This window comes from Nilaparvata lugens, chromosome 7 (assembly GCF_014356525.2).
Source record: "Nilaparvata lugens isolate BPH chromosome 7, ASM1435652v1, whole genome shotgun sequence".
Lineage (NCBI taxonomy): Eukaryota > Metazoa > Arthropoda > Insecta > Hemiptera > Delphacidae > Nilaparvata > Nilaparvata lugens.
Genome location: NC_052510.1, coordinates 60,801,067 through 60,821,656, shown reverse-complemented (window position 1 = coordinate 60,821,656; position 20,590 = coordinate 60,801,067). Strand labels below are relative to the sequence as shown.

General features: G+C 35.0%; 2 protein-coding genes across 3 annotated transcripts; one reads left to right on the top strand and one right to left on the bottom strand.

Annotated features, from left to right (window-relative positions):
- Positions 1-38: 38 nt before the first annotated feature.
- Positions 39-16,147, bottom strand: LOC111051263 (cap-specific mRNA (nucleoside-2'-O-)-methyltransferase 2). Of its 2 annotated transcripts, XR_005571871.1 has the most exons (7): positions 15,155-16,147; positions 13,499-13,660; positions 10,523-10,687; positions 9,238-9,438; positions 5,906-6,224; positions 1,115-4,303; positions 39-914 (listed from the first exon to the last, which is right to left on the bottom strand). XR_005571871.1 is itself a non-coding variant. In XM_022337734.2 (6 exons), exons 1-6 carry the CDS (start codon positions 15,395-15,397, stop codon positions 3,270-3,272), a joined length of 2,124 nt encoding a protein of 707 aa, XP_022193426.2. In that variant the 5' UTR covers positions 15,398-16,147; the 3' UTR covers positions 39-3,269. The 2 variants fall into 2 exon arrangements, 1 of the variants encoding a protein (XP_022193426.2); XM_022337734.2 differs by having other exon boundaries at positions 39-4,303.
- Positions 16,147-18,695, top strand: LOC111051257 (cell cycle checkpoint protein RAD1). Its single transcript, XM_039433284.1, has one exon. The coding sequence runs from the start codon at positions 16,256-16,258 to the stop codon at positions 17,084-17,086; it is 831 nt and encodes a 276-aa protein (XP_039289218.1). The 5' UTR covers positions 16,147-16,255; the 3' UTR covers positions 17,087-18,695.
- Positions 18,696-20,590: the final 1,895 nt, after the last annotated feature.

The window sequence follows — 20,590 nt, the reverse complement described above, 5'->3', positions numbered from 1 at the left end:
CGGCAAGGAAAGTTGTGTGAGTGCGCCACAAACTAGTATTTGACAAATACTTACTACTTTTCAAGATTATTCCAAGTCCTTGGGAATTTGTTACCGTAAATAACTTGCACAATGTTATTGATCATTTATTGAAGTTATTACAATATAAAGGTACATCAATTTATGACAATATTAAGGTACATCAAACATTCAGTTATCCTGATACCATACTGCAAATTCTTTTACCATTTTTCAAACAACATACAAAATCAGAAGAATAGATCAAGTAATTTGGTCAATAAATCAACTTCTCCATCCTTTTTAAAGCTATTCAAGGTAATATAATTTTAGATAAAACGACGATACATCTGCTTTATATAGAAATTAATTTATTTTATTACTATTCATTCGAGTTGAGAAGGATTGATGTTATTTATAGGGAATTCTGTCAATTTGGAGAAAATCTCACTATAAAATTATGTATTGGTATGGCTGCTAACTTATTCATACCTGACATATAAATATTTCGTTCAAATAACATAACTACATTAGAAAATTCACAAAGGTATCTCCTCCTCAATTAAATTCGAACATTGCCTCAATCAATTCGTATTTCGAACATTGTCTTGAAGGTAATTCGTACATTGTCTCAATTACCTATTGCCCTACTGAAACTGAATTCTTTGCAAATAATAACAAATAAATAACATTTTATTGCCATGGAACAATCAAGCTATAAGCAACGTTAATAGTAGATGTCAATAAAACAAAATTCATTCAGAAACTTACAGATACGACATCCGTATGACAGAATCTCTTTAACTGTACAAATAAGGTTTCTAGAAGGGAAAAAACTTTCTACCTGACAATTGGAAGAAAGTTTAGTCTTGTATGTAGCATACTGCACACAGGGACATTAGTAGCAGCATAGCCACCTCTAATACAAGGCCGCGGCCTACGATATTGCAACGTCGCAGTGTAGGCCTAGAATCTAATACATAATTGGTAAAAAAGATTTTAAAAAATACCAGCTGATCTTTTTCACCAATCATGAATTAGATTCTAGGCCTACACTGCGATGTTGCAATATCGTAGGCCGCGGCCTTGTATTAGAGGTGGCTATGGTAGCAGCCACCAGCTAATATGGGAACGCGGAATTAGAAATGTCCATAACTCAAATGTACATGCCACTTCCAATTCCGCGTTCCCTTAGTAGGCAGTAGACGTCTGTGTGCAGAGTTCTCTAGGAATGGAAATTAGTCAAGAGTTGTAAAGTGAATTGAAAAACGTCAATGCTGGATTCTATAACGACTACAAGATTTATTCTTGGAAGGTACATTATGAACACATTCATAGGTTTTGTGAAAGGTTGAACACTTTGTGCTTTAAGGTAATACATTACAAAATACTGTTTATCCATCATAGTTCTTATACACTACATATTAGTAAAGTATGGTTGAAAGTTTTCAATCTGTAGACTGAATATAAATAATATATCTGTTGACTCATTTTCAAGTGTAATTGTTTCGTCTTTCCGATCAACCCAGATTAGTATAATGTAGATTTGGACTGGAAATTTTTGTGTTTTCTTAACCTCATTTGGACTATTTTTATCAAAATTAGGGAGAGAACCAGTTTTGGGTTTTTCCTTTTGATTCTCTCCCAATCAATAATTTAATATTGTGATTGTGGAATGTGATAAATTGATATAGAGTTTTCATTAATTTAGCCCAGCATATTATAAGATTAGTAAAATATTGTTGAAAGTTTTCAATGTGTAGACTAAATACAGAGTTTCTATTATCCATCATCCAATTCTTTTCGATAAAAATTCATACAAACATATTTCTTCACATTCAAAACATTAGCTACATTCATAATAAAATGGTATAAAAATCCAATAAAATTATTCAAACAATCATTTCTCAAAATTTCTCTCATCTGAAGTTAACTTAAATTCTCACATCAATACAGTACTTTTCACACGCTATTTTACAAGAACTAATAATTATTTACACAAGATAATAGAAACTGGTCACTAGTTACATTAAGTACTGAAATAAGAACACAAAAAGTTGCATTTCTACATGAATAGGTAGTTTCATTGACAAGAAGCTTAAGAGTGTATGATCACATTGAATGCGTCTATATGCAAGTGCACGTCAGAGCCGAAAAACAAAATCTGGATAGAGCCATTGAAATACGTTGTGACTTGTCGGGAGCTGCTCACACTGAACGCAACCAGCAAGTGCACGCGTTCAGTGTGAGTGTTCCTATTGATGTTTCCATAGTTTGTTTCTCATCTGCGCGTTTGGTCATGCATAACCAAGCGTGCACTTACACATAATAACCAAGCGTGCACTTACACATAAATACATCCGATGTGATCTCACCCTAAGATTCAATGGGTCGATTGAATAAAAAATAGAATCTATAGTGAGGTCCACGTTATAATGACAGTATTTGATCAACTTTGGTTTTGATATCCTTGTCGACAAAGCCGGTGGTACTATCCATTTCTAGGTCCACAACGATGCCAATTAAGTTTCTGACAGTGTAGAAATATAATTAATTAATTCAGAGAATCGGCATCACTATTTTTCTATCTTTATCCACTGCCATTATAACATGGACCTCACTATAGTGACTAGCAACTAAAATGAGGTCCAAGTTATAATGGCAGTGGAGAAAAACGTTGCCGATCCTCTGTCTTGACAATGCCTTCTATAGACGGTAGCTGATACAGGTTCATTGATGTAATATTAACTGTTCATTCTTGTTTAAAATAATCAATTATATTTTATTAAGCATGAAATTATATTTTTCAATAATTTCATAATTAAGATGAAATATTTTGTTGATTAATTATTAATTTTACATTGTTAAAAGACGATTTGGCAATGCGAGCAAAGCGAGAAAGAGATAGAGATATCCGCTTTGTCGAATAATAGACAAGGATAGCAATTCCATTGCTAATCAAACACTGACCTCTCTCTCTCACTATAGTCATTGGTTCCAGCTATACAAAAATATTATATAGATGACTCGGATCCCAGCATTTGTTTGAAAATTACTAGGAACTAGCAATTGCTAGCTTTTATTTAATTGACCCAAATGTATAATCATCATCAGTCTTGTGTCAATAAAACTATATAGAAACCAACATATATTGTGTTTTCATTTCATTACTGAACATTTACACAACATCTCTGACAACAAATTTAAAATTTTTACATTATTTATATATTATACTGAAATGGAATAATTAACAACAAAAATCTCGCAGCAACTTAGTTGTGGGGAATGCAATTGATATGTCTGAGAACGTAATCTTTAGTATAAATGTGGTTCATAGCCACAATACAGTTATACAACCGTCGATCACTGCAGAGCTGTGTGATCGGAAACATGGTTAATAGAGCACAATTCTCATTGGACATCCCCATTTTATCTAGAACATCCACCTGTGTATGTTGAAAGCGCTCTCTGTTGAAGCCTTCAAACTGCAGCTTATAGATGGCGTCAGTTGGGTAGAAACAGGTAACCGTTTCAAAGAAGTGACCCACTATCCAGACTAGACTGACGTCACACTGAGTCAACAGAGGGAGTCCTATTAATTGCAGGGTAGATCCTTGTTCCATACTTGACAGGGTTCGGAAAATATTTTCGGTTGCCTGTTTTTGGGCTCGCCAAACTTCCATAGTCAAATAATCTTTGGTGACATCAACAACTGTTGTTGCATCAACCTCTGAAGGTGCCTTGCAACAACACTCCTGGGCCACATAGCCTTTATCTAACAGACTATTGATTTTATTGTAGGTTTCGAGCAGGCTGTTGGTGCAGAACTTGGAGCTATTTACAACGTCAACCCGTTTTCCAAACTTGTAGGACAAGTGAGGAAGTGTGGGGAAGGTGAATTCATTGCTAGTCGATGGCCAGGTACATTCGTATTTTGTGATGTAGTCCTTTATGTAACTTAGCCATGTGGACATTGATGACAGACGGTCTTTGTTTTCATTGTAGGATCCGTCCTCAAATCTCTGCGACGGTAGACCAGGCACCTGCCTGATTTTATTAATCCCAACAATTACTTTGGTACACTTTGTGAGCTTGTAATACTCGACAAAGTCGTGAGCCAGTTCGTCCTGTTGGTCTTGCAATTGTCTCCTTTCATGACCCGAGATGCGGTTGAAGCTAGAAATGTTGTAGCGAATGGCACTCGTTTGCCCTTGCTGGAAAAACTCGGCTGCTCGGTAAACATCGGTCAGGAAGTCGACTGGGATATCGCATTTTCTGAACATCGATTTCTCTGTGATTTTTGGACCTGAAAATGCAAGAGTCACACTTTGAAAACCTGTAGTCTTAAAAATAGTTATCCTTGTATAACAAGAAAGTTTTACAAAATTCATTATAGATATATGTGAATCACACTTTGAAAAACTGAAGTGTCTTTCCAATTATTTACTTGTAGTTCTGTGAACAGTAGACCTCACACAGTATTCTCATCCACAAGTACCTGATTGAAACCAAGGTACCCAGAATAGATGTATACCAGGTACATTGATTGAAACTATAGACCTTATGGAAATACAGCTATAGACTGGCTTCTCCACACATTTGTGTAATCACTTGCAGCTGATTTATGATGAATAATTCTATAGTCTGATTTTTATTGGCGTATAAAAGAGGCTCCTTTTTACTTTCCTTGCCCTATTACCATAGGTAAGGAAAGTATTGCTTTCCGAAAAAAATTAAGGTACCCCAATTTCGAAATTTCTATACGTTTCAAGGTCCCCTGAGTCCGAAAAACTGGTTTTTGGGTATTGGTCTGTGTGTGTGTGTGTGTGTGTGTGTGTGTGTGTGTGTGTGTGTGTGTGTGTACACGATATCTCATCTCCCAATTAACGGAATGACTTGGAACTTAAGGTCCTTTCACTATAAGGATCCGACACGAACAATTTCGATCAAATGCAATTCAAGATGGCGGCTAAAATGGCGAAAATGTTGTCAAAAACAGGGTTTTTCGTGATTTTCTCGGAAACGGCTCCAACGATTTTGATCAAATTCATACTTAAAATAGTCATCGATAAGCTCTATCGGCAGTTGATAGAGCATGAGTAGATTGAGCATGAAAATCTCTACAATTAACGTTCAGTAACAGTTTCACCTAAAATTGAAAATAAGTTTTAAATTCGAGGAAATGTGATTATTCAATTGCAAATTATTGTTGATTCTATTAAATCATTCACTATGAAGAGATAGCAGACCTCATGTGTGTGTCCAGCGTTATTGCCCTGTCACCAGCTGGCTCAAATCTTTGAATAGTAGACTTGAGAAGCGCGGGAACACTAGCGTCAGGTGATCAATTTTCATAACGGCAAGGAAAGTTGTGTGAGTGCGCCACACCAGATTTTTCCTTTTATATTATCCTTTAAATGCAAAATTTCCAAAAACCTTGTATATACGTCTACGCGCAATTAAAAAAGGAACATACCTGTCAAATTTCATGAAAATCTATTACCGCGCTTCGCCGTAAATGCGCAACATATAAACATTTAAACATTAAGAGAAATGCCAAACCGTCGACTTGAATCTTAGACCTCACTTCGCTCGGTTAATAAATCCATAGAGAAAAGATATCATAGGAAGATGTCTGGGTATAATGTCTGGGAAAATGGTATAGGTCGTTTATGTTCCAAATTTCACTGTCAACTGAAGCCGATATTCCTAGTAGTTCTTTTCCGTGAAGTTATGTGACATTGATAGTCTCTCACCCGGTTCTTGAACTCCCATCCGGGCAAAACAGTAATAACAGACAGTAGTCGGCTTGAGTTAACAAAAATCGGCTTGAAATTTGGAACATAAACGACCTATGGAATATATTCTTATGCTATCTTTTCTGCATGATAGATCATAGTCTACTGACCATAGTGAGAAGTAAGCTGCGGCATAATTTGACGCAGCGCTTCTGTTGGTCTGTACCCGCAACACACCAGATACACCTCCGAGTTGCCATCCTTGCTCGTCAACGGCTTGTAGAGTGTGACTGCCTCGAACGAACAGTGCAGCAGGAACAGCAGACAGATTGTCTCGCACTCGAACAGTGTGAACAGTTTGAGCACCAATGTGCCTCCGGCCTGCAACAGGTGTAGGGCGGTGATCGCCTCGCAATAGAACAGCGGCGAAACTATCGACTCCTGTTCGGCTGGATCCAGTGTGCAGTCGACGCTCCCGTCGCATGTTACCTTCGAAACAAATACACTTTTTTCACTTTTTGTGTAGTTGAGAAGTTGATATTGTGGTAATTATCTATATATATATAAAAGCGAAATGGCACTCACTCACTGAATGACTGACTGACTGACTAAAAAACTCGCAGAACTAAAAATCTACCGGACCAAAAACGTTCAAATTTGGTAGGTATGTTCAGTTGGCCCTTTAGAGGCGCACTGAGAAATCTTTTGGCAATATTTTAACTCTAAGGGTTGTTTTTAAGGGGTTAAAGTTCTTCTTTTAGCATGTATATTCTTCTTCTCCCAATCTCTTAATTATAATTGAAATTTCCATATCATATGTTACTATAGAACTATAATCTAAATAGAGTACCTCTTCGAAACAGTTGTTAACTGGCAACTAAATTAATAACTTTGTCAGGTTGGCATTAAGTTGAGTTGACTTTGTTAGGTTGGCGCCAAGTTGAAGATTTAAATGCATTTATCACGGGAAAATTGATTGGGCACTGCAACTTCAATCCTGGGAATATTATATTACTAGCCGTCAGGCTCGCTTCGCTCGCCATATCCGTTTAGCCAGACGTTTAGTCTGGACCCCCGACTGGATTGTCCTAACATATGATAAAAATGCTCAAATGAAAAATGCAGGCGAGCGAAGCGATCTCATTCCTGGACGAACCAGTCGGGGGTCCAGGGGGCGGAGCCCCCTGGCTAGACGGATATGGCGAGCGAAGCGAGCCTGTCGGCTAGTTCATATTAAATGAAAAAGACTAAGAAATTGACAAAAAACCACAGATTTATTGATACTTAGAAAGACCGGTTTCGGTTATTACACCATTGTCAATCTCTGATAACTGAGTTATTTCTACGTTAACCGGTCTTTCTAAGTATCAATAAATCTGTGGTTTCTTGACAATTTCTTAGTCTTTTTCATATAATATAAATTACACAAATTTGAAAAACACAGTCTGATTTCAATTATTTCTTTTATATGTGAATATTTCCAATTTTTGTGATAATAATGTGAAATTTTTCTTCTATGTTTGGTTTTAAAGCATTTAATTTAAAAATCTACTTTGTGAAAATAATTAAGAACTGAAAATTTTGTGAAGTGAACATCTAAAGGACTTAATCTATTTCGGACTATGTGTAATCTTATCTAAATTTGGGAGAGGAATAGCACAAGGTTACCTTATTTTTTCTCTCCCTATCATTTTTGATAATGTATTTGTTGTTATTCATTATGTTCTATTTGTTGTTATTCATGTATTTGTTTTGATTCATTACTTTTGGTTGCTATGGAAAAAATTGTAATGTGAAATTTTCAGTTCAATATATCATCAAAATTTTTATAGTTTTTGCTTTTTAAATGTGATTTTGTGTTTGAAAATAGTTTTCTTGATTTTAAAATTTATAAAACAGGAACTCAGGAAGTGAAAGTGCAAATTTTTAGTGAGAAAAATGAAGAACTCAAGACATAACCTATAAACTTGAGTGTTGATAGGAAATGACATTGGGTAATACGGCAAGGCGGAACATCCAAAAGGATCTCTCTGCCGATAAAAGCCATAAGAGTAAATAAATAAAAATGTATTTGTTGTATGAATCAATAAAGAATAAAGCCTAGTTTATAAGATGCCAATTGGCGAGACAGTTGTCTTCGGACAGTTGTCATCACGTGGTTGTGGATTGTCGGAGGCCAGGCCACTTAAACGAGAAGATGTTTATACGCGGCCAACTATTGGCACGTCAGTTGACAGCTTAACATGTCCGAGTTCTCGTCATCTGTTGTTACTAAACAGCTGAACTGGCAAAACCAAGACAGCGCTACTGGCCTACACCGTTTACACGGCGCCAACTGTCGCTGGGCCCAATTGACTGTCCATAATCTACTCCCGGAGACAGTTGAATTTCGGGGCAGTTGGCAAGACAATTTGGCCTGAAGTATTTATACGAAGACAATAAATTCATGCCAGTCATGACAATTGGCATCGTATAAACTAGCCTTTAAGAATGAAATTTATGTCACATCCACATCTATAAAATTGCGTACAGATGTGAGCGCCACAAACACGAGCATTTCACTTTCCATCAGCTGTTGCTACACTTATTATATCACTACCTCACTGTCTTTTTTCTTTAGGGCTACTTTTAATGTAAATTAAAATATAAATCTCATACCCTTTTAAAATGAAAAAATGGCATTAATGTCCGAAACATGTTGTGATAAAAAAATTAAAAGGGTACTGAGATTTATATATTTATTTTTCTCTACCTTACTTTTTCTGTACAAATAAGTCTGGTTTTCACTAGCAGAGTTGCTGGTCGAATAACTGGCATACTAACTCTACTCTAATTACTTGGTCAAATAAATGATTTTACTACAATTGAGAATAGTAGGTAAAGTGTGTTGTCTAGTAAACAGAACTAACCTTAAAATGTCAATACTCTAATGTCATGATTCATTTTTGATAGAATCATGCAAATTTAAATCAAAAATTTACAGTCCTAATCAAAATAAAGAATCTGCATACAAGTATTATAGAACATTTTTTCGATGCCATCTTTCTTGTTTTAAAAAGACCTTTTAATTGATGTACCACACAATGTGTGTTTACATTTAAAATATTCGAGTTACAACCCTCAAGTCACCCCCTTATGAGGGGTTGAAATTTATTTGTACGTCAAAAGGTAGAGTATTTGACCAGTAACTTATCCTGAAAGTTACAGTATTATTTCTACAACAATCTCAAATTTATTGAGATACATATATACATATGACTTACTCTGTATAATTCAAGCCGTCATTAATCCTCACAACTGTCATACTTCAGCCGGGACAGACAGTTTAAAGTTTGGATATGAATGACAGTTCAATGATTTAATACGTCACCTGGCGCCAGTAGCAATGAACAATCTACAACAGTCTCCAATTTATTGAAGGGTTCCCATACATATGACTCACTCTGTATATTCACAATCGAGATGATATGCATAGCAAATAATATTTTCTAAGCAAACTCACCAGCATAACTCCGCTTGGAAACTTTTGTCGAGCGTCCTCGACAATGAACTTCATGTTGTCAACCTCTTGAATGTTGCCGGTGCCATCGGCTCCAAAGTTCCACTTGGGCAGAGTGTGGAAGATGAGGCGGTCGTCGTTTATCATCTGTGACCTTGAGTTGTGCTCGTGGTACGGGTTCAAGGTCACTGCCAGCCAATCCCACTACGAATTGTCAAAAAAACGTATCAATTGCGAACAATATCATTTTTTGTGTAGTTGAAAAGTTGATATTGTGGTAATTATTCATATTAAATGAAAAAGACTGAAAAATTGTCAAAAACCACAGATTTATTGATACTTAGAAAGACCGGTTTCGGTTATTACACAATTGTCAATCTTTGATAAACTGTTTATCAGTATGACAATCTGTTTCTCATATCCTAATCCTATCTGTTCATCAGAGATTGACAATGTTGTAATAACCGAAACTGGTCTTTCTAAGTATCAATAAAGCTGTGGTTTTTTTTACAATTTCTCAGTCTTTTTCATTTAATAACAATATCATTCAAAACTTGAAGAAATCTAGATAATAGTCATTTTAGTAAAAACTAAAATCTTACGACTTGTTGAGAGGGAGTCCCTTGGAAAAAGATCCCACCTGGGCCCTGTTCCATGAGGAATTTCAAGCTAATAGCTTTCCTATTTTAATATCCAGTTGACTACTGGTGATTATTAGCATGTATTTCGATATGCAACATGCCCCTAACATGAATACACTAAGTGGTGCAAAGGAAACGCATGTTTTTCGAACCGATATTACTCGGCGTCAGGAGGGGGTATTGCCCTTCAGCACATGTTGGCAGACGGCCCATTCTATGCCATTTCAGACGCTATGGAGCGTTGGAACGTACAACATCGTATGTTTAATGTCGAGCAGTTTTTTCTTAGAAACAATGAATCTGTAGTCACAGTGCAACGATTTTCCGTCAATATTTTAGAGTTGGCCGTCGAGGTGAAGTGCCTTATCGAAATACTGTAGTCCGATGGGTTTCAGCGTTTAGAGTACACAGTACGGGTTCTGTGATGGAAAAAGAAACCACCTGATCATGGAAGACTTTGAACACTATTCTGACAAATAGCAAACTAATTATTTGCGAATGAAGAAGAATATATTTTATCAATTTTGGATACGATCACAAACTGCAAATATTTCTCAGTTTGAAATTTTATAAATTGATGACTAGCAGTCTGTTTATAAGTACATATATATCATTTTGTATGAGAACTTTTGCTCCACATAACTTACCGTGACATTCTGTAATTCAGAGTTTGTGCTCAAATAATGATTCAAAGAAGTAATGAAAGCCCCTGGTGCTTCGCAAAGATGTATGCTATTCAGAGGCTGTCCTTTTCTACATACATCTGGCACCACCTCAAAATTATTCAAAATCTCATAAAACTTGCACCATGCCTGTAAACAAACATACAACATGAAATGAGAGAAATTGTTGAATGAAAAAAACTAAGAAATTGTCAAAAAAAACACTGATTTATTGATAATTAGAAAGATCGGTTTCGGTTATTACACCATTGTCAATCTCTGATAAACAAGTTTATAAAATGGTGTAATAACCGAAACCGGTCTTTCTAATTATCAATAAATCAGTGGTTTTTTGACAATTTCTTAGTCTTTTTCATTCAATATGAATAATTACCACAATATCAACTTCTCAACTACACAAAAAGAGAATTTGTTATTGGACCGATTGCTCAAAAGCCTGTTTAATTTTAACCAAGATTAAATGCCACGAGAACAAATCAGCGAGATATTATTTATTATTTATTTATTTGAAAATTTACATATTTGAGGGCACCAGGAACTGAATCCCATTATTGCCCTCATAACACACATTGAGCATAATACAATTTGAAAATACAATACATTAAAATGAAAATAGAATAACTTAACTAATATACTATTGAGTTTTAGAAAAAACAAAATACAACAAAAAATAATAGAAAACCTTGCAAATATGAAACTTATAGTATAACAGATAAAAGAAGAAGAACTAAGTATGTAACTAATACTGAAAAATTCAAGAAGAAAAGAAAAAAGAAATAAAGAAAAGAGAATTATGGAAACTTTGCAAATATGAAACTTATAAATAAAAACACTAATAAATTATGTAATAATTATATGAGAAGAATGGCAGAGGATAGTACAACGTAGAGAAGATGGACTGAGGCCGGTACCCCTACGCTGTAGTTGCAGAAGGGGTGAAGAAAAAGAGAACAAATCAGAGAAGCCTTCTTTTTGGAGAATCCTTCTCTAACTGATGCTTGTGAAATTCAATCGTGATGAATTTAGCAGGCTTTTGTGCAACCGGATTTCGATTGTCATTATTATGAACTTGACTCCAATACCGTTATCTTATTACCGCTACGTTGCCGTTGACAAGTTATCGCTGGATAGGCTGTGTCGATGTTGCTTAGGCCTTATTTTTGATCAGTGGACGGCCTCAGTTCCCTCGTCATGTATGAACTCTTCAACAGAGTATAGTGGTTTGGAAGCCAGCCTCCATTTCATCCTTCTCTTGAAGTCAGAAGACCCCAGCCTTCTTATCTCCTCAGACAGAAGATTGAAGAGCTTCAGCGCCAACATTGGAAATGATCCTGAGTCCTTGAAAGTCGACATCATGGAATGTCAAGATTCCTTGCTGATCTGGTGTGGTGATGGTGAGTGGCACATTTTTGCTCGTACCAATGTTTTCCTTCACATGCATAAGGGAGTCAAATACATACTGACTGTAGACGGTCAATAGGTTAAGAGCCGAGAACAGTGGTCTGCAGTGCTCAATTCTCCCCACAGATGACAAAATCCTAACTGCCCTCTTTTGCAGCAGCAATATTCTTCTAGACCCTGCCTCATGACCCCACAGTAGAATTCCATAGGTTACATGACTATGGAATAGGGAATGATAGGCGGTAACCAAATAGTCTGATGGGACAGCTGTCTTCAGTTTTCACAGAAGGTGAGTGACTCTGGAAAGCTTGTGACACAACTACTGTGATATATGCTCGTCCCATGTCAGCGTGGGATCTATCTAGAATCTAAGTAATTTAACTGAGCATGTACTTACAGGGTCTAGTATCTAATACAGGTCTAGGCCTAGTATACTAGGGTCTAATACAGGACTAGTAATTTTCAATGTACATATTAGGCTTTGTGTCTTGTCCTCGTTCAATAGAAGCTTATTTTCTCTGAACCAGCCTTTAGCTACAGGTTATCCCAGAATAGGTTACTCCCGTGGGAGTTGCTGGTCTCCTATCGGGCGCCTCCCCAGGTGGCGGATTGGGGAATGCCTCCTAGATATAGGTGGTACCGGGGAAATTAAATACCCGGGGTGGACCAAAACCAGCAAACACGGCTGCTGCCTTGCAGACGGAGATCAGAGGATCCTCAAAGGCTAAGGGAAGAAAACCCCAACAGATAATTGACTGCTGCCTTGTAGTTTGGTATTGGCTTACCAAAGGCTAGGGAGGGAAAACCGAAAAAATGACCTGGTCCTCCAGGTTGGGGGTTGGCGTGGGGCTAGCAACCCAACCCATAAAAAACAGTTGTTAGGAAATCAAACAATGAGCTTCGGACGGACAGGATGAACGGAAATTATAATGGAAAAGCCAAAACAAGATTTAAGGACATGGATATGATTGGTACGCGTAGAAGAGGAAGGCCCAGGAGGAGATGGCTGGAGGATGTGAGTGCCGATTTGCGTGTTTTGGGCATCAGAGGATGGGAGAATGTGGCGGAGAGGAGAGACGATTGGAGGCGAATTGTGCAGGAGGCCAAGGTCCACATCGGACTGTAGGGCCAATGAAAGTAAAGTAAGTAAGTATCCCAGAATAACCAGGTTATCATCTTTCAATGAAGCAGATCAATTATAATTGATCTACCGTACCCACAAAAGATTAAAAACAATCGATTAAAACTGTTGTGTCATTTAATAATAGAAACTGAGTTATCAAGACCAAATATATTATAAGTACCTATGATTGTGCAGATAATATAAACCTGCAAATAAGAAGCACCTCGACTTTCCGACCTACAAAAAAGCAGCCTTGATTACCCGACCTTTCATTCTTATCAAATCTCCAACTTCACATCTCGCAATGTGCAGATGCAGATCGATATGATCGTCACTTATCTATGGTCCAATCAAATAAATATCAATTTTCAATCTGAAGAAGAGATAGAGAGATAATTAGTTTTGTTTTGTTATACCTGTGTCAGCAATTCTGGATGAATAGTGGATTTCAAATGTGGTTGAACTTTGGCCGATTTATAAGTGAACTTTGTGTGTTTGTGCCATTCTTCCAGATTGAAATCATTCAGCTCGCTCTTCACTGCGTTCAGTTCGTTTTTCAATTCCTGGTGATAAGCTATCTGAAAAATAATTGTTCATCAATGTTTTTTGGCATATTCATGGATATGTTATTTTGCCATTAAACTTAATATTTACATATAACAAATGTTTTTCCCATTAAACTTATTTTCTGCTATTTATTTATTTATTCCAAGAAAACATAGAAAGATTCACAGAAATACTCCAGTACGAGCCTTAATGGCATATATGATAGTATAACATTACAATTAACATACAAAAAAGAAAATAATATCGCACTTCATTAAATATTCAAGATTCAGTATAACTAATAAGATTAGAAGAGAACGATATTTGGGCTAGATTCCGGAAAGTTAGTAAAGGGATATAAGATGAAAGATACATATAATTATACAAAGAAAGAAGAAACATTTGAAAAAAAGAGTTAGTAGAGCTCAAAAATGATAATTTATCAATCAATTGAGCAGCATAATTTTTCACAAGATTTTTTTGAATGTATTGTAGCGGTCATAGAAGTTTATAGAGGGGTCAAGGAATGGGTTTAGTCTATTGTACAATCTCATTGTTCTATTTAGGTGGGAATTAAAATGGTGAGCGGTTCTGACAAACGGTATTTGAAATAGCATATTAAGTCTTGGTATATTGCATGGAACGTGAAAATTTAACAAGTTGATGAAATCTGGCATGAAATATTATTATTTAGAATTTTATATAATGCTCTAATGGATCTTCTGGTTTTCAAGTTTTGGACTTTAAATCTCCTTTCTCTTGATCAGAAACTGAAATAATCAAAATTATATGGAAATTATCTAGTATACGTCAATGTGAGAACTCTGAACTCTCATAAACTAAGGTACAATTCTTCAACGACAACTCTAGCCGCGTTTTATTAACGATTGTGGTCTATTACTGTATAGTCCATAATGTATTACAACTTATAGAATCTATAACAACCAATAGCGATTGAGCGACTAGAATCGTAGGGTCATCGCTAAGGAATTGCAACTTATAACTTATTTTAATTGGCTGCTGTCATCACAGAATAAATTACTTAAATGATGCAATTTTATGACCTATGATTCATTAACGTTCATATATTGCCGCATCCACATGTTGGCCCAATGACGACCAGCGCCGGTTCCACATGTTGGCCCAATGACGACCAGCACCGGTTCCACATGTTGGCCAAATGACGACCAGCGCAGGTGAGTGAATGAGTGGTTTGCCATCACTGGCCTACATTGTGCACTGGTCATATAGCAGGCTGGGCAAACGACTAAACTAACAATCATGTGAATTAGGGATAATAGAATTATACACTACATAGCATAAAAATTCACGAGTAAAGTGCCTTGTGTATGTGTACCTCACAATTAACCTATGTTTTATGCAATCTTCTCGAATATAGAGTCTTATGATTGTTTTCAACTTGAATTCTCAATTAAAAATATTAACGTTTGGTTGCCGCAAAAATATTAAAAGATCATTGATACTTAATTAGCGCAAAAAATACTGTCATTGAAGCTTTAACTTACCATCCATTTTTTTTCACAGAATAAATTATTGGCACTAGGAAGAGCTTTTGAATCCTTCTCAGAAGTGAGCCGATATATTTTCTGGGGATACGTAATTAGAAACTGTTTTTCACTTGTTTTTCGTTCACGCCGAGGGCATTGATATTTCTGAACGTTATTTCCATATCTTGGATAGAAATTTCTTTGTTCATGATGTTTTTTAGACCCAAATTGTGTTGGTAAACCATAAAATGATGGATCCATATTATTGCCGTAATTCTATATTATATAACAAAGTTAAATTCGGTACCATGTTATCTATACAAAACATACATAAATTCGCAAAATAGCATTACGTAGCACAGGTATAAAAACTGTTTTGGATTATTAACCTGTGAAAAGGAATGACTGGAGTATAACTTACAATAACTTTATACAATAGAAAACCATTTACACAGAACATTTCATACTGTACTTATAATAGAAAAACTATTATCTCAAGTACAACAAACACTTAAGTACTTGAGAGCCTGTAGAGGCGTTATCAATAATAATCACCAAACTGTAACTACTAACTATACTTCATTGTAACGAGAATAACTATTATCACAAAAACTTTAGAAACTAATTAACTTTATCGACTAGATTGTTTTCAACTGTTTAAATTGTTAACTACTGGAAACATTTTTAAACACACTTGTAACCGTAGGTATAACGCAGTTATCAGTCCATTTTATAAACAAAACATAACCAAACACACACTTTCTGCAAACAATTACAGTGATGCAACACACCAAAGCAAACGCAACAAAAAGAAGTGAATGCATCAATTGAAGAGTTGGCGATAATATTCATTGTGATCAAACATTCTTGATAATTTTACTTGTAACGGTCGATTTGGAATATTTCTCACATTTGACAATAATTGCAAAATTGTTAATTTGTACTTTATGTTTGATTATTTATCTGAGGTTGGCAGTACTTCTATAGCCTGTTGCTGGTCGATCAGCTGCTGAAATCCTAACCTTAAAATTGCTACAATTTGTAAACATGTAATAAAATTTATGGGATTGGAATGTGAATTGTGTCTTTAGTTTTATTTACTATAAAATTGATTCCATCATGATGAATACTAGTAATGCGAGTCAAAGATTAAATTACCTATTTGAGGCAAAGTTGGACAATGTAAAGAATCTTTCTCCAGTGTTGAAAGCAATCAATTTCAAAGACAATGCGATTATCTTTATAAATGACAAAGGTTTGAAAGTGGTTGTTGAAGATTCCAAATGTGTTCAAGCTAGTGCTTTTGTTGGAGAAGATTTGTTCCAGGAATTTCACCTTAGAACCGATCAGTTAGTTTTTTGTCTTGATTTGACTGTCATGGTAGAATGTTTATCTATTCTTGACAATTGTTCTGGTGCCGGTACAACCACTGCATTGAACATGTATTATAAAAGCATTGGTTCGCCACTGAAACTGCTAATTGAAGAAGGAGGCATCATCACAGATTGCAGTTTGAAAACCAAAGATGCTATTGAAATTTTAGACTTTGACTTTCCCGTTGAGAATGAACTCAACAAAATTATTTTCCGCGCTTCCGATCTGAAAGAGATTCTCAGTGACATTGACACAAATTCCGAATCCATTGAGATACTCGTTTCTCCTAATCCACCGTATTTCCGAATCACTACCAACAGTGTAACAAATCAGTGCTACATTGATATACCAAACAGTAGTGAAGCAGTTGAAATATTTAGCAGTAAGTCTCCAATCAGTGCCAAATACAAGTATACTCAACTGAAGCCTGCATTAAGATTGATTGCAGTGTCATCGAAAACCTCAATTAGGATTAATGAGGAAGGGCTTCTTTGCTTTCAATTCATGATAAAAACTGTTAGTAAACTTGTGGTTTACGTTGAGTATCTATGTACACCATTGGTCGATGATGGATAGTATCACAGCAATCATTTCAATATTAATTTTATTCTCAATTATCAGCCGACCAAGATACTTTCTTTTTCAAAGACATAAGCCATAATTTTATTCAGCTTTGAAACTTTCAATTTTATACATTCATGTAATGACATTCTACCAATAAATTCGTTTTAAATTTTCTTACTAAGCTACATTTTAATTCTACGAGTTCCTGTTTCCTTTTTCAATAAGCTACTTGTTCTTCCTTTAGGGCCGAGCCAGATAAAGCGTATTTTTCAGGGGTTTCTGCACTGGCAAAGAAAGTGTTGGCTATGTAGGAAGCTCTCCGATTGGCTGATACACGAAGCCACCCAATCAGCTGATAACCAGCTACTCGGAGGGGTTCATGCCCTGCCGATTTGTCCGTTTCCAGTGCAAAAACGCTTCATGAGGCTTGGCCCTAAAAAATTATCGTAACGTAAACAAGTATCGTGAACATTAATTCACATTTAAGATAGTGTTTACCAACGGTATATTTAATATTATAAAATATATTTTTTTTAGATAAAATCTGACCACCACGATGGACCATACTTTGCATTAAATCAGTAAATAAACAATGGTTTGTGGCATCAACATTTTTGCAATATTTCCTTTAAATTTATAAGCGAAATTTGTTTACTAAATAAAGTTAACTTCTTAGTCTAAGCATTTATTTACAAAAATCAATATCTTTTACAATAATACACAATGTTTACATCATTATAAATTGAATTCAATAAGAAAAATTATATATTTATGGATTAAGATTAACTACAGTATTAATAAAAAACATACATTCAACTACAACAAAAGATTATTTCAATTTAGTTAACATGTAAACTGTAAATGCCTTAACAGTGAGAGGTAAAATACTCTTCCTTTCATAAACACAATATGGTAACAAACCGATTAACATAGTTAATTAATATACTAAAACAGGACCAACCGTTCAGGATGTTTTTTCAATCTGAATAATTAATGGAGGAAGCATGCTATAGGCCTACAAAATATCTTATTACACATGTGGAAACATTTTTCTAAGAAAACTGTGTTTTCTAAGCAATATTCAAATCTAAATTCAACTCAGAGCTATACTCTGAAGCGGTCCATAGACTTGCAATATCATTGTACAATATTTATGAGTAAGTAGGTAATATCATAGAGAAAATATAGCTCTCTTTGCTCTATGGTATTATATTGAACAATTATATTGTCTATTCAAGCCAAAAAACTAACGATTCCAACTTTTTCTTATCTTCAAGTGGCGAACGATAAGGATTGAGTGGGAAAAAGCCACTTGAACGAATTTGCATTTGCATTTATCACGTGAGAGAGTAGTTAAGTTCAGCAAGTAATTGCACAGGAAGCAAGTACTTCAAATTCAGACAACATTCTAATATTACCTACACATTTCTACAGGTGGGGTTTACTGTGATGACAGTACTAATCCATGTGTACCAAAGAACTGGATGACTACCTACCATAATAGGAGACGAAAATAATTTCAACAAAGCCCTACAATTTTATAGAGGTACTGCTTATGTAATGAATAATGTACAGACATATTGAAAAATACATCAAATGAATACTGAGGAGGAAAACGAAGAAAAATTAATTTATATAACCAGTATGTAGAAGGTAGAAATGGTTGAGTTATTACGTCGTGTATTGTACAAGTGTGATGAAAAATATTAATGTTGTCATTCATATAACGCATGAATAAAGTCGCAAATAACCTTTATTTGTACAATTTATTTTATAAAATTGGGATGAAAAGAGGTTTTGAACTGTAGTCTGTTTCTTTGTCCATAGAAAAATAATTTCATGTGATGAAAAATAATAATGTTATCATTCATATAACGCATGAATAAAGTCGCACATAACCTTTATTTGGATAATTTATTTTATGAAATTGGGATGAAAAGAGGTTTTGGACTCTAGTCTGTTTCTTTGTCCCTAAGTTGATTGTAAATTTTGAATAAATAAATAACTGTGCTCCACAGTTGAATGTAGGAGTTATTCATCTACCACCTCAACCTAGGTTGAAAAAATGATTATTATGTAAAGGTTTCAAGTAATGGCAGTTATTTTTGCTTTCAAACTTAGTGAAAGAGGATTTGAAACAGAACTTATGAAACTATGTGCTCCATATTGAGCAGATCACCTCAATAATAGATAGTATCAGTAACTCACAACATGAAAAGGACATTAAATTGATAACTCCAAGAACAGACTCAGTAATTTCAACAATATTTTTGATTATTCTACATAAATAATACTATCAAAATTTATTACTATCAACATTTGGAAAGAACTAGCTAGGCCTGTTTATCCTTTTCTAATCATGTATTTGATGTGTGTATTATTAAATGTAAAAATAAATGAATAAAGCCATTTTTTTATAAGATGGATGCAGGGGAAGCTTGAATATATTTTATATTTTTGAAAATAAACAGGATGAAGTCACTCACTCACTGAATAAACTTTGAAGGAAAAATAATTATTACTAAACGAAAATCCCAATTAAATGCTGTATATCACCCCGAAGACTTCTGCTACTGCAAATATTAACAACAGGGTTAACAGCTAGATGGAAATTCGATGAGCGTTACTATACAAAAAATTATCAGCCCGGGAATTTTTTTCAATGGACAAAGTATGATTTCATTTAAGTCTGATGGCATTTTATTGAAACATACTGCTGCTAGGCATAATATTTGAGGGAACAGTGACGCTTAAAAATAATCATGATCACCTAGTTTTTATTAAAATAATATTCTGATCAGACGTTTCAAGAAATTTACAATTGAAGAGCTCCATTCCAAAACCTGCTAAGTCAATTTTTTCCGATTTCTGTTTTTCAGGTTATATCTCATCAAAACATATGACTTTATCATTTGCTAGTGTGTTTCTTGCCGAAACCTGCTTCTTTAAAGCCGTAATTACCATTCAAACATTAATTTTTTTTCCAAAATCTGTCAACTAGTCGTTTTTTCCAATCCATGCAATGTTTCTGCCCATGCGCAGTTTTATTTTTAAAAATGGTTAGTTAAATTGAATAACAACTTTGAAAATATTAATTACATATTAGTCTTCTAATGATGAATTTACTTCCAGCGAGAATTCATTGACACAGAGTATACAGTGATTCAGCAACAGTTTTTCCCAATTTGCCAACAAATTATGTTTTTGACTTAGCAGGTTTTGGAATGGAGCTCTTCAATTTTTGACGAATTCAGAAGCCAAATAGAATAATAGTGTAGACAAATAAGAAAAAATGAAAAATTGAAAGGTTTGGATTCACTAAGAATATTTTAGTTTCTATGAAGCTGGTAGTCGTATACACCAATTAATTTCCATGTTAAATTCAAGGATCCAATTGCTCAGACAATAAATATTAATAGGACGCTTTTTATAAATTGTGAAAAATTATCAGAATATTCGAGAGAGTGAACGAGAGTCTATTGCGTTTCATTTGTCAATTTAATGCTAATGAATCCA

Coding starts and splice junctions, on each gene's coding strand:
- LOC111051263 (XM_022337734.2), bottom strand. CDS start 15,397: ATGGATCCATCATTTTATGGTTTACCAACACAATTTGGGTCTAAAAAA. Junction 13,661..15,154: donor TCTGTGAAAAAAAATGGATG/GTAAGTTAAAGC, acceptor ATTATTTTTCAG/ATAGCTTATCACCAGGAATT. Junction 9,439..10,522: donor CTGAATTACAGAATGTCACG/GTAAGTTATGTG, acceptor GACAATTCGTAG/TGGGATTGGCTGGCAGTGAC.
- LOC111051257 (XM_039433284.1), top strand. CDS start 16,256: ATGATGAATACTAGTAATGCGAGTCAAAGATTAAATTACCTATTTGAG.